Source organism: Argentina silus (genome assembly GCF_951799395.1).
Source record: "Argentina silus genome assembly, chromosome: 11".
Lineage (NCBI taxonomy): Eukaryota > Metazoa > Chordata > Actinopteri > Argentiniformes > Argentinidae > Argentina > Argentina silus.
In genome coordinates this window covers 887,411-902,275 of record NC_139665.1, presented here as the reverse complement: position 1 = coordinate 902,275, position 14,865 = coordinate 887,411, and the positions used below count along the sequence as shown (strand labels likewise).

General features: G+C 46.3%; 1 protein-coding gene across 1 annotated transcript; it reads right to left on the bottom strand.

The window, feature by feature from the left end:
• Window positions 1–1,582: 1,582 nt before the first annotated feature.
• LOC310812098 (exopolyphosphatase PRUNE1-like) lies at window positions 1,583–13,974 on the bottom strand (the record flags this gene model as incomplete). The annotated part of the gene is made up of 8 exons (XM_083680517.1): window positions 13,916–13,974; window positions 7,839–7,943; window positions 6,669–6,874; window positions 5,052–5,236; window positions 4,193–4,351; window positions 3,239–3,333; window positions 2,791–2,949; window positions 1,583–2,065 (listed from the first exon to the last, which is right to left on the bottom strand). Exons 1-8 carry the CDS (start codon window positions 13,952–13,954, stop codon window positions 1,583–1,585), a joined length of 1,431 nt encoding a protein of 476 aa, XP_083536643.1. The 5' UTR covers window positions 13,955–13,974.
• Between the last annotated feature and the right edge of the window lie 891 nt (window positions 13,975–14,865).

The following is a 14,865-nucleotide window of genomic DNA, read 5'->3' as shown; positions in this document are numbered from 1 at the left end:
AAACATGTATAACGATCACACAACAATTAGAACATGTCATATAACCATTTAGAACACCTCGGGAACACGGCTGTGTATGTGTATGTGCCGGTTTGTCTTTATGCATTTATGAGTATGTGGGATTGCATGGTCACATCTGTGTGTGTGTCAGGAGAGGCTGGTGGAGGTAGACATCGGAGGACGGGCTGTAGTACACAGCGTGTTTGATACCATTCCTCATTCCGTTCAATGCATTACGATGAGCCCGTCCTCCGATGTCTACCTCCACCAGCCTCTCCTTGCGGGATTGCATGGTAATGTCTGTCTCTCTCTCTCTCTCTCTATGTGTGTGTTAAGTTCAAACTCACTCCCCAGGCTTAGCTAGTTCCAGCTAATGAACCAGACACATCTGCAGTAATGCGTTTTCTAAAATAAGCCGTCTCAAGGCTCTCAGGAGTACGTGACACAGATTCCGTCAAATACCATCGTCAGAGCAATTCTTCACTGGCGTGGGCTTGAAACACCAAGGGGGGTATTATATATCATACAGAGAAACCTGATACATATAAAACTCACAAGAAACGGAATCAATTCTGTCTCGTATCGTTGACATCTTGAGTGTGATGAATACATCGATTGAATCTCTTTGAATTTCTCAATTGCTAAACAAAGGCTGTAAAAGTGATATCAAATTTCTATTGGAAAACCTCCCGAGATCTAAATCTATATCTCCCTAGATTCTAAATCAATAACGCACAAACATCACTTTGTGACGTTAACAAGCGCAGTCAGCTGACATCAGATTCAGTTTGTCATCAGTCATTAGCACAGTAACTCATCTGGTACTGCATGTAGACCAGAGGGACGAAAAACAAGCAAACTCCGGAGCCTTCTGGGACGCTGCAGTAATGTACCAGTGTAAATCCACTCAAAAAAAAAAAATAATCCACTCAAAAAACATTGACACATTGAGATGGACTTTTAAATAATTAATTAATTAAGGTAGTTCACTAAAGAAGCAGGACGTAAGTCTGTTGGGAATCAGCCACCTCTGGCCACAGAGGCGAAATTCAGCTCAAAGTTCCAAAACAACATCCTCCCATATAATAATATAACCCCCCGAAATGGACTTGCAGTGTCGGACATTAGCTGTTGTGTTTCTGCATGCGCACACGATTTGAAGAGGCAGCCACCAGAGACAGAAAGGTGATAATTGTTGATTCCACTTCCCTAGAACACCCCGGTCCGATTGTAAACAAACCTAAGTGTCCCTAGACACCTGATACCACTTGATTGTGTTGGATACCCTTCCTCATTCCATTCCATGCATTATAATGAACCCCTCCTCCGATGTCTCCCTCCACCAGCCTCCCCTGGTCCTGACTATACAGTGGAGCATCCATGAGAGCTTCGTGACCAGTTGGCCACACAGAAGGTTTCAGCTGATATAAACAGAGTTGCCAACCCTTGTGATACGGTGAACGGCCCCCAACGAGGTCCCTTCAGTCAGCCACCGCTGAGCGTGCTCTCTGCCGGGGGGGTTGAGGAACCTCACCAGTTTAATGACGGAAAAGAAGAAGATTAAAAGGCATCAAAGAGAGGGTTATTGTCCACCTGGACGGCCGCCATCTTTGCCATCCTGACCCCCCACTCCCATGCCACTGAACTTCTCCAAAATGGCTTCCGCGCTGATGCGTGGCAGGCCAGCGTCCAGTGGGCAGCCCTCCACCAGGCTGTTCATGGGCGTGGGCGGGACCTGGAGGTCCTCCTCGTCCCCCAGCAGGCGGCGCCGGTGGTGGCGGGAGGCCGAGTAGCAGCGGGGCCGTCCGCCGCCGTCCCCTTCCACGCCCGGAGACACAAACGGGCTGCTTTGGTCCTCCGGCTCCTCCAGATCCAGGTCCTCCACATCCCCACAACGCACCTGGCTCCTCTCCCACTCCTTCAGGAAGTCCCTGAGGAGCGGGAGCACCTTCTTGCGGGAGGCCAGGGCGTTGCTCTGGAGGTAGGCCTTGACGTCGTTGTACGGGCTGCTCATTGGAGAGAGGCTCAGGGACGGGTCCGTGGCTCTTTCCAACGCTTGGCTTACCTAGGGCAGACACAGGGGAAACACATCACATAATAATAATATATGCCATTTAGCTGACGCTTTTATCCAAAGCGACTTACATTGCAGTGAGTGCGTACATTTCAGTATAGATGGTCCCAGCGGGAATCAAACCCACAACCTAAGCGTTGTTACCACCATGTTCTACCAACTGAGACCCAGAGGACCAGGTACATAGATGAACTACTGTTTGGACTGTTGGAGGTTTGTATTTAAAACAATAACTGTTCCCCAAGACGTACCTGCTGCTGGCACACACCTGAGGGGAGAAAGCAAGCTGAGCCATAACAGCTTCTGTCCACAGGTACCGTGGTAATTAGTACATCAGAGAACCTTAAACACCTGCAGATTCACATTCACTCTGTACTATATACAGTACATTGCAGCTGTGCCCTTCTCATTGGTCTATTTCAATATACAGTGCCCTCCATAAGTATTAGTGCTTTGAATAGGCGAGTATGTTTAAAACATTTTGTAATTTCTAAATGGTGAAACCAGTCTGAACGAACGGATTGAAGATGAGCATCTCTGCTAAATGTAAAAAATGTAGCAAAAAATGTAGGGCAGCAACTGCAATGACTCGTAGTTTGACACAGAAAACCAACAATACTTCAGCGGTACCTAAATGACCGGAACTGAACATCCCTGAGAGGAATGTATTTCAGGAGCTTGCGGATCGGGCCTGAGACAGACAGTGCAGTTCATACCTCCTCCCTGTAGAGGGTGCTGGAGCTGTAGACCGCCAGCTGACGACGGGGTTCGCTGCTCTCGTTGAAGGAGATGGTCATGGCGACCACCGCGCCGAGGCGGTGTTTGTGACAGAACTCACAGAGCTCCTGCTGTAGACTCCTCCGCCGGAGGAACATCTGCCGGGACAGATGACGCACGACCATTAGCAACACAATGGAAGGTCTGTGCATGTGTGTGTGTGTGTGTGTTGTGTTTGTGTGTGTGTGTGTGTGTGTGTGTGTGTTGTGTTTGTGTGTGTGTGTGTGTGTGTGTGTGTGTGTGTGTGTGTGTGTGTGTGTGTTTGATACCATTCCTCATTCCATTCCATGCATTACAATGGGCCTGTCCTCTGATTTCTACCTCCACCAGCCTCCCCTGGCCCCCCGCCCCACCCTGCATCATGGCTTGGCCTTGGCTTATACATACATCCAGAGTCATGTACACAGCGCTGACAGCCAGGGTCAGGTCGCCCCCAGAGACACACTTCATGTCCTTCATCAGGATCTGTTCTGTAGAAAGACCTGGAGAACAGAACCATAGAAAGAGAATGAGCAGAACAGACAGAACCATAGAAACAGAATGAGTAGAACAGAACAGTACCTCAGAACACGGCAGTTTGGCTAGTAGACCACAAGATGGCCGACAGGGAATTGTAATACATAACTGCCACTAAGCATTTCACTGAACATTGAGCTGACTTGGTTGTTAATAAAGCTGTAAGCTAAAATGTCCAATCATTGTACACCACAAGATGGCTGCCAGCACACCCACAAAATCAAATCAAAAACCGAATCAAATCAAAGTTTATTTGTCATATACACAGAATACAGTGCTAGCTACAGCTAGCTCCTCAACACTGCAACAAAGTAATAATAACAGTAAAAGGCCTGAGGTGGTGTCAGTTGGGCACAATGGGTGCTAGTTTAAATACATCATTAAAAGGGGCATTGTTCCAGATCAGAATGGTGTCCTAACTAGCAAAAACAAAACCTTGACTACAGACAGTTTTGAGTCCTCAAAATATGGACTGTCATGGTCCATTGTATAATTAACTAGGACCACATTGCAACATTGCTGCAACATTCTTTGAGTTCATGCTTAATCTCATCATAACTTAACGACATGCTCTTTAAAAACAGATCTGCATCAGTAAGTCAACATGGGACGGATATCTAGCCAACGTGGACATCTGGAAATCAGGGGAGGCTGGTGGAGGCAGAAATCGGAGGACGGGCTCATTGTAATGCATGGAACGGAATAAGGAATGGGGAATTCCATTCCATGCATTACAATGAGCCCGTCCTCCGATGTCTACCTGCCTCCCCTGATTTCCAGAAATCTCCAGACTGGATGATATCTCCTCCATGCTTTCCACTTTACCTGAAACGTCAAACTTGGTGCTCTGCAGGGACTGGAAGAGGGCGCCCCTCGGTGGTAGGTCTGGGAAGCCCGCCTCCAGCAGACGGGCCATTTGGGCGTCCTTGGCGGTGACCTTTCCCGCCTCGGGGGCCATGTTCACACAGTCCAGCACGATGGCTCCTGAGGACACACTGCCACTGATGGGTAAACTGAGCCAACAGACACGATGGCTCCTGAGGACACACTGCCTGATGGGTAAACTGAGCCAACAGACACGATGGCTCCTGAGGACACACTGCCTGATGGGTAAACTGAGCCAACAGACACGATGGCTCCTGAGGACACACTGCCACTGATGGGTAAACTGAGCCAACAGACACGATGGCTCCTGAGGACACACTGCCACTGATGGGTAAACTGAGCCAACAGACACGGCTGGCAAACTAGCAGCACTACCAGGGATACCAGCTTTAGTGATATAGTACTGTGTTTTACTGGTATTTTACTGTGTTTTACTGGTATTTTACTGTGTTTTAATGGTATAGTACTGTGTTTTACTGGTATTTTACTGTGTTTTACTGGTATTTTACTGTGTTTTAATGGTATAGTACTGTGTTTTACTGGTATAGTACTGTGTTTTACTGGTATTTTACTGTGTTTTACTGGTATTTTACTGTGTTTTAGTGATATAGTACTGTGTTTTAGTGGTATTTTATTTGTTAACCATCTGCCATATCAACCAACTGTCATATCAAGTGGGTTCTGGGCCATGTAGTCTGCTGGTTCTCATATCTTGAGCAGTGTTAGCTAATGAAATACATGACATATATCACAAGACAAACCCAAGTAGACCGCCCAGACAGTCCAGTAGCAGTCTTACCATACAGCAGCTGGGCCACCTGTCTGTCCAGAACCTCCGGCGCTTTGTTGTGAATGTGTTCCGTCACCAGAGTGGCACAGGAACCGACGGTCTCCACGGTGACGGAACAGGAAGAGGAGGGTGCTCTCTCAAGATGGTGGTGGTCGATCACCTCCACCACGGCCCCCTCTAAGACACTGTCAGCACTACGGGGAAAAGTTGTGAAATATATGATATATTATATTGTATATTATAGTCTTAGATATGTTTTTTTCATATAGAGACATATATATATCATATATAGACATATATACACGCTGCTATCTCCCAAAAATGTAGCTATAAGCCTAAACTTTTCAGGGTTGTTGTTAAGTAAACCGTCTCTCCGTTTACTATTTCTTTTACATTCTACAGGCAGTGCTATGTTTACCATGTTATTAGATTAGATTAGATTACTTTATTGCCTTTTTGTGTTCCAACAAGATAATGGATACATAAAACACAATGACACATTAATAACATCAATAAAACACAATGACACATTAATAAAATCAATAAAACACAATGACACATTCATTACCATCAATAAAACATGACATATTGATAACATTGTTTACCCGGAATGGTGGGTCAGCCAACTCTGATTAACAAACAGCAGCTTTAACAAAAATGAGATATTCAATATGCAGGCCAAAATCCTGACCTGGCAGAGTGTCTGGGAAACGTCAGGCAGCTTAACTCAAATCAACGATTGCGCAAAGCCGTTATTTCAGCCAAGTGTTGTTATCGACTGACCCCTGCTGCTCTTTGTTGGTCAATGGAAAATTGTGAAATGGAAAGATTTGCAGGACAGAAAAAGGAGTAAATAAGAGACGGGGAGGAGTTCCACCACATGAGCCCAACTGTCAGTTTAACTGCATGTTGCAGTAGTTTGGTGGTAGTTAAACTACATTTAAATCCTAGTAGTGTTAACTAGCAGTGTTAAAATCCAGTAGTTAACTACTGTTTTGCCATGTAGCGGTGTAGTAAGATACTGTCACTACTCACTACTCACTATTTATCCCAAAGAAAACCCCCAAAACATAGGAATTTAACTATTATTCCAGCCCTTGAACATGAGTCTTCCCTACCACTTCCTCCCTGACTGCCTCTGGTCTCCCCGCGTTGCTCCACCTCACCAGTTCTTTCTCTCTAAGTGATTTCAGAGTGTTTCAGTTGCAGGATTTCTGTCACATGGACGGGTCATCTCTCACTGACAACTACTTTTTCAAAGTAGCTTTAGTTTAACAAACTATATTTCTCTCAAGGGCAGCTTTTGTGTAGTTCAGCTCCTTCCCTTCCACAGTCGTTAATCTAGTTATCTCATTCAGGGCCGAGGGTGAATAAAGTCGCCCAAACTGTCAACATTCTAGAATGCCAAGGGTGACTTTATTCACCAAAAATGCATAAATTATGATGCTTCATTTTGTAGCCAATCAGAGTGTTGTTGCTAGGTAAACACCACATAGAACACTTGGAACACTCTAGGTGGTGAGTGTTCCAGAACTCTTTGGCAGTTGGTGATTTAAACATATTTTCAGAGTAGCTTCCCGACACTGAAGAGAGAAGGGACAGATCCAGTGATGCGTGACCTCTGACCTTGGCAGCACGTTGTGGTCGACCAGCGTGAGCGCCAGCCGCTTGGCCCTGTGGAGCCCCGCCAGGTCGACATCACCACGGAACACCAGAGTCTCTGGAGGAACGCCACTCTCCTTCAGGAGGAAGACGCTGTCCGAGCGCAGAGGGAACTCTGCCCTGGCGATGTTCATCACCGGGACGACCGTCTTCTCTGGGCTGGCAGACGTCTGAGAGGGGAGGCAGGGGGAGGGGAGGGAGGGGGAGGGAAGGGAGGGGAGGGGAGGAGGGAGGACGGGAGAAGTGGAGGAGGAGAGGGAAGGTGGGCGGGGGGGGGGGGGGGGGGATAGGAGAAAGGGGGGAGGAAGGATGAGAGAAGTGGAGGAGGAGAGGGCCGGTTCAGAAGGGATACGTGACACTAACACACCTCCCTGGAAAGGTTACCGCAGTGTGTCTGCAGCGTTCTGGTTCGTCTGAAACGTTTGGGGGATCTTGGGTATCTGGAGGGGTGTGAATATTTCATGAGTAGAGGGGGTGTTTGGGAGCTAGCTGGCTACAGCCAGGTCGATGCAGGGATGAAGGACAGGGAGAGACTGGCCCTCTGCTTATAGACCCTGTTGTCATTGTGGTGGATGTCTTGTGTGACTCAGAGGGTGGCTCATCCTCTTTTGGAGAATTCTGAGGTATTCGCTTTGCTTGGCCACGCTATTCATGACCACAGAGATGAGTCATAGTCTTCAGACTGTGTTTCAGGCAAGGCCCTTAGCTCAGCTATTTAAGGAATCAGATCATTACAACATTCCAATCTTTCTTCATCAACTGATTTACTTTCAATCAACCATGGAATGCACATCTCTCTGGTTTGAGACTTCTATGGGTCTGAAATTCTTAAATGGAAATTCAATTTATGCTAATCATTTAACTACCCAATTCAAGGATTAAAAAACAACAACTAACAGCTTATTTTCTTCCTTCCTCCGGCACTGCGACTGCCGATGGCACTCGTTCTGATGGAAGGTTTTACTTACGATGACTGAGGTATAGTTGATTCACTTACTTTAGACAAATGTCCTTACTGTACGTCGCTTTGGATAAAAGCATCTGCTAAATGACTTCAATGTAAACATGTAAATGTAAAAAGTAGTATAGTTACTAACTCACTTTGGACAGGAAGTAGTATAGTTACTAACTCACTTTGGACAGGAAGTAGGCAAAGGCGAGGGATGACACCATGGAGTCGAGGTCGCAGGCCTCGTTGCCAAGGACGACGTGGATCCCAGAGCCGTCATTGGAACTGCGCTGAAGAGGAGAAGAAGGAGGAGAAGAAGGAGAAGAAGGAGAAGAAGAAGGAGGGAACAGGGGAGGAAGATAGAGAAGGGAGGAGAGAGGGGAAGCAGGAAGAGAGGTCAAAACCCTCATCTGCTTTACACTTTAAAGACGGTTTACCATCGCCATGGTTATACTATGCAGTAAAATACAGGAAGTGTAAAGTAAATGTGTTGTCAGAATTGGGCCAATCAGTGTGATTCTGTAAACGGCCCGTCTGTATGGCGAGGCGCATCATTCACGCAGGTTTCCTCAGAATTGTCCCCGTGGTGTCGGAGGTAAAGCATGTGACACAGGAACGGACAGAGATGGAATCAGAGTCCCCTCCCTGATGTCGCCGTGGGAGACAAGGAGAGATTTCCCATAATAAGCTGTGGATTGACTGAAACCATCAGCAGAATGCCACTAGGCTCTCTGGACAAACAGCTTAGCTTCACTGCACAAAACCTCACTCTGACAGACTCAAGCGCTATCGCTATTGTGAGGCTGGCCAGGCAGTTTGCATCTAAGAAATAAGCAGCTAATATTTCTGGACAAGAACCTAGTGTAACGTCCCCTGGCCGTAGGGAAACAATCAACAACACCCTCTCGACCAATCACAATCCAGTATCCAACAAAGCCGTGGCTTAATGGCTGGTAACAGCGAGTGATCTGGTGACTATCTGTGATGTGATTGGAGCGGGGTGCTCGTCGTAACGCTGATGTTGCTGTAGATTGGTAGACCCACGGTGACAATGACAGTGATTGGTCCTCTTTATCTGGGACATGAAGCACTGTTGTCATCCACACAGTAGGGGGGGGGGGGGGGGGGGGCTGTGATGTGATTGCAAACCTCTAATTACTAGTGTGATGTGCCTAACCTACAGGATGATGACAGGGCATAAAAACCCTTTTCACATGCAGACGCTGCTTCAGCATCAACACTATAATACATCTCTGCATCTCTGCAGCCACTTTGACATCTGTTGATAAGTGTTGTTGTGTTCTGTCCATGTTAACTCAATCAGTCAAGGAATAGCCTATATGTGGAGATATATAGATATGTATAGATATATAGATATGTATAGATATATAGATATATAGACATGTATAGATATATAGATATATAGACATGTATAGATATATAGATATATAGACATGTATAGATATATAGATATATAGATATGTGTAGATATGTTTTAGTATGCAGAAACACAATGATGTAGTTAAATAAGTGTGTGCTTTAGGATGCCTGTAACTCTGGTCCCATATCCAGCACATCATCATCATCATCATCATCACCATCATAATTTTTAGCGTGTTATGATTGTAACCAGGTCGTGGTCTGCGTCTGTACTTTGTTTTGTGATGTGTGTGTCATTGTTTGTGATTTGTCTGAAATATAGTTTTCCATGGCTGCTGTCTTGGACTAGATGTTACCTCAATGAGACGAACGTGGATAAATAAAGGTTGAATAAATAAAATAAAATAAAATAAAATCATAGCAGGCAACGCTGTTGGTCAGCTAGTGAGGGCACCGCTCAGCCCCCTCCTCCCCCTCCTCTCTCCTCCCCCTCTCCTCTCTCCTCCCCCTCTCCTCCTCCTCTCCTCCTCCTCTCTCCTCCCCCTCTCTCCTCACCCTCTCCCTCTCCCCCCTTCTCTCCCCTCTCCTCTCCCTCGCTCCTCCTCTCCCTCTCCTCTCTCTCTCCCTCTCTCTCCCCTCCCCTCCCCTCCCCTCCTCTCCCCCCTCCCTCCCTGTCCCCCTCCATCAGCCGTGGCAGACAGACCCAGTGGAGCAGGAGACAGGGTGTGAGGGAGGGAGTCTATATTTAACTCCAGCAGCAGCAGCAGCAGAACACTCGTACCATGACTCCCCTCCAGCCAGCAAGATACAGGCCACCCTCTACGGCTGGACACACACACACACACACACACACACACACACACACACACACACACACACACTCACACTCACACTCACACACACTCACACACACACACAGGCCACCCTCTATGGCTGGAGCAACCCCCTACACACACACACACACACACGCACACGCATGCATGCACACACACACACACACACACACACACACACTCTCGCACACACACACACACACACACACACACACACACACACTCACACACACACACACACACACACACACACAGGCCACCCTCTACAGCTGTAGTAATCCACTACTGCAGTATCCATTCAAGGACAACCCTAGAAATACAAACAGACTGAAATAGCAGTGAGTAACTGGGTTGGTGGGAACTATGTAGGCCTCTGACATGAATGTGGAACCCAGAGTGTTAGATACGGTGTAGAGGGGGAGGGGTTAAGATGTGAACACCATAACAGGATGTTCTTAGGCAAGAGGCCTTTGTGTACATGTAACGTTAGGCTTCAGTGACTCGACAGAGAGAGAGGTGTTTCATTGGGAATGTTAACGCTTTTGTACAACAGCTGAGACAAGTCAAACGCTGTTTTATAACAGTGTGTTATTGTTTTAACACCTGTCTCCTCTGAGCTGGTAAAACTGTCTTTAGTCATTGTGCTCCCCGGGCATGGAATGACCTGCAGGACACACTAAGGGTTGCTGTTATAGTATCATAAGGCCATTTTAGGAACCTGATTAAGGATTCCTCAGTGGAGGAGTGCTGTTGTAATAATTGATTATTGTCTGTGTAAATTGAGCCCAAATCTTGATGTAAATAATAGTGATGTGTATATATGTTGTAATCAGGGCACCCTTGAAAAAGAGACCTTGCTCTCAAAGGGACTCCCCTGAATAAATAAAGAATAAAACGAAATAAAAAACGAAGAGATCAGTCCATCTATGTCCTCGTCCACACGAATGTGAACTTCACAGCTGCACAGGAGTGATCCGCCTGCGTCTGAGTGATCCGCCTGCATCTGAGTGATCCGCCTGCGTCTGAGTGCAGCATTTACAGAGGAATCACTTTAGCTACTTCACAGGCTTCAATGAGTTCATATAGATGTGTCAATAGTAATCCATCTGTTAATCCGGCCCCAACAAAACACACACTCCTCTCTCTCCTGCTCTCCCTCTGAGTGGCCCTCATATCTCTCCTTCCATCTGGTTAATATAAACCCACACGGCACTGAGCCATCCTCTTTCAATCCACTTATCACAGCACTGAGCAGAGGGATGAATACAGAGCAATGTGTTTGGAAAGAGAAAGAGAGGGATAAAAAAACATAAATCATCCCTCCGTCTTCTCTGGATCTGCTCCTCCTTTACCTCAGCGGTGGCTGTCTGACGCTGCTGGCTGGGAGATCAACAGAACAGACCGGTTCAACTCTGTCAGAAGTTCACCAGGTTGCCTCGGGTTGAACTAGTCTGGTACATGAAACACTAAAGGCCTCCAGTAGCCTAGAGCAGAGGTTCCCACTGGGGAGATTCATTAATTCATCACAATGTTCATACAATGTTCAACATTGCTGTCCAGCCTTTCAGGGGTAACTGCAGTTGACTGTTGATCAGGGACATGCATGGGGGGGGCAAGAACTCTGCCACTCACAAAGTGCCCTCCTGGATGGTGTTTCTTTGGCATCATACCCGCTGTTGGTGACAGCCTAATCTACTGTTACTGTTTCCTATTTTAAAAAAAACTGCCTATGGCCCCTGGTGTCTAACCCCTAACTAACCCTAACCCTGGTCTGAGCATTGATTACTTTATTTTATGATGACTGATGGATAGATGATTCACTTACTTAAACAAATGTATTTGTTGTAAGTCGCTCTGGATAAAGGCGTCTGCTAAACGCCGTAAATGTAAATGTAAAGTAAATCCATTGAAAACCCTACAAAGCCAAAGAAATTCACTCCAAAATCACATGAACTGTGATCCTTGCACTCAGATAACACTCAACTGAACTTAATGAGTAACTTGTTCAAGACATTTTTGCATTTCAGCTAATTTTAGGAGTGAGTAAGGCTGGCAACACAAGCACAAAGAGGCCTGCTGTGTGGACGCACCCAGACATAAGACCACAGGGGAGGCTGGTGTGGTAGAAATCGGAGGACGGGCTCATTGGAATGCATGGAACGAAATTGATTTCGGAATTGAACGGATCCTCTGATTTCTACCTCCACCAGCCTCCCCCGACAGAGACCAAACAGAAACATTAGACACCAAACCTTGAGGACGACACATGCTAGCAAGTTTACCTCGAGGCTTTGATTAAATCCACGTAAAACAGGAAATCAGAATTGGAGAGAGAGAGAGAGAGAGAGGGAAGGGGGGCATGCTGGGAAAATAATAATATGTTGTAAGTGAGTGGTATGAACACGCGGGCTTGGAGCCGGGTAATGGGAGGTTGAGTAGCCCTGAGAGCTCTGAATCAGAGGCTGAGGAAGGAGGGACTCCCAGTGGGGCTTCCTGAACGCAGCGCTTTACAACTCCTAGAAACAACACCATCACACTGGGAGGGTTACGGAGAGGGAATTCAGTTCAGCGCATTTTGCCTTTCAAAGCACGTCTTTCATGTCTTCACTGCTCCTCTGGGCCGGGCCTCGCCACAACGCAGTCAGTCAGACAGCCTATGGTGGCCTGAGAGGTTCATCATATGAGTGACTCCTCAGGAGTAATGGCTGACCCTGTGGAATTGGAAACCTCCCCTTTAAACCTGCCACACAGACAGACCGTGACAGGGGGGCGTCTGCTGGTCTCATTACACAAGTGGAATATGGAACAGTAATTACACTTGTAATAACATACTCAATTTCTATGGAATTACAAAGAAATGACTTGTACTACATATAACAGCATGTTAATAACATGTTGTTACCAGAGTTACTACACAGGTATAGGGGCAACTTCATATAATGTGTGACCATTTCCTAACATTGTTATTTGTCTTCAATTCCGCAAAATTCAGATAATATAACAATTACTTTGATCAGCTGATAAGGTTTTAGGATATGGATGATGGATACTAAATCATAGACATTAAAGTGGGCAATCTGGGGTGCATAAATGTTTTGACTTTTAAATGTATGATATAATATAGCCATTGATCCATCCTACCCCATCAGAACCCAAAATATGAATCTACTCCTGTTTCCATCCAGGCAGAGGATGTGGAGGTGATCCAGAGCTACAAGTACCTGGGGGTGCACCTGAACAATAAACTGGACTGGACTGGTAACACAGATGTCCTGTACAAGAGGGGCCAGAGCCAGCTGTATTTCCTGAGGAGGCTCAGGTCCTTTGGCGTGTGCAGGACTCCACTGAACATGTTCTACCAGTCAGTGGTGGCCAGCGCAGTGCTGTACGCGGTGGTATGCTGAGGGGGCAGCATCAAGGAAGGTGACACCAAGAGGCTGAACAAGCTTATTAGGAAACCTGGTTCTGTCCTCAGTGTCACCCTGGACACTGTGGAGGAGGTGGCCAATAGGAGGATGAGGACCAAAGTCCTGGCCATCATGGACAATCCCTCCCGTCCCCTACATGACTCTGTGGCAGAGCAGAGAAGCTCCTTTAGCAACAGATTATTACAACCACGTTGCACTAAGGAGCGCTATAGGAGATCTTTTCTGCCTGCCGCAATAAGACTGTCCAACTCCTCCTCCGGCTGCTCCATCAGGGTGATCAGAGTCAGGCTGGGGGATGTTAAATCATAATGGACTGTTCCTACTGTATGTAATGTTTCAGATGTCTATTTTATTCTATTATTCTATTGTCACTTTATTTTGTTGTTGTTGTTTGGTTGTTTGTGATGTGAGCTGTTACAACGCCTTAATGTTCCATCAATAAAGTATCTATCTATCTATAATAAAAATACACACATCAAACTCACAACTCCTGCCTCAGCGCATGGCAGGCAGAACAAAGCAGGCGGAATAACAAGTCGTGTGAGCACAACAACAACTATCACATTAGAGTAAAAATAGCGTGTGTTTTGCAGCATACATGTCCATGTCCATGCCCCCTACCTTTACAGCAGCGCTGCAACTCTGTAGGAATCCCTCCATTTTCGCCAGCGTAGAGCACGCCCGGGATATTCTGAAAACTAGAATGATTGCTGATCTTGCTACGTCCTCTGCAGAGTCAAGTTGACAAATATTCCTGCACGGTTTTTGACAGAAAGGCAGCTCCTCGGGAGAGAATGTGTGCAGTGGTCACTGTCATGTGGACAGTGGGTGGGCTTGTTTGACTGCAAAAATGAATCCGACAGGAATTCAGGCGAGGCGAGAACAAGCGGGGGCAGTGTGTCTGTGTGTGTGTGTGTGTGTTGTGTGTGTGTGTGTGTGTGTGTGTGTGTGTTGTGTGTGTGTGTGTGTGTGTGTGTGTGTGTGTGTGTGTGGTCTCAAGTTGGACAATGAAGTGAATTTCTGACTGTATGGCTTGAAAACATGGTGGTGACAACAATGACAGCTATTGAAATCCTCAATAAAACATCTCATAACACAACCATCTGAACAGGAGCATACATCTGGAATCAATAGATCTCTCAAATAATTATTTATACCCTACCACAGTCTACACATCGCAGCATATTGGGCTTTGTATCAAAACATGAATGACTGGTGATGAAGGCGGTTGCTGCTCCCTGCAGCCTGTCAGAAGTGACTGCGGGGCTGAACAACGTCTCGCTCTACAATCTGTAGCCTCAATATCGCAAATCTTATTCATCTGATGCAGCCAAAATATTGAAGCAAATCGGACAGATTTGATCCCCATCATGCAACAGGTATTGAATTGTACTGATCAATGCTGGTCAGAAAGTGTTTGAAAGGATCCAGTTTCATCAGTGCTGTTCAATAGCGGTTGCAGATATACTGTATGTTGAGTTGATGGTTGTGTGATGTGGTGATTATTCAAACAGAATTCATAGGATGTTCAAAGGCCAATTATCATTGTTGCATTGCACCTTTGATTGTTG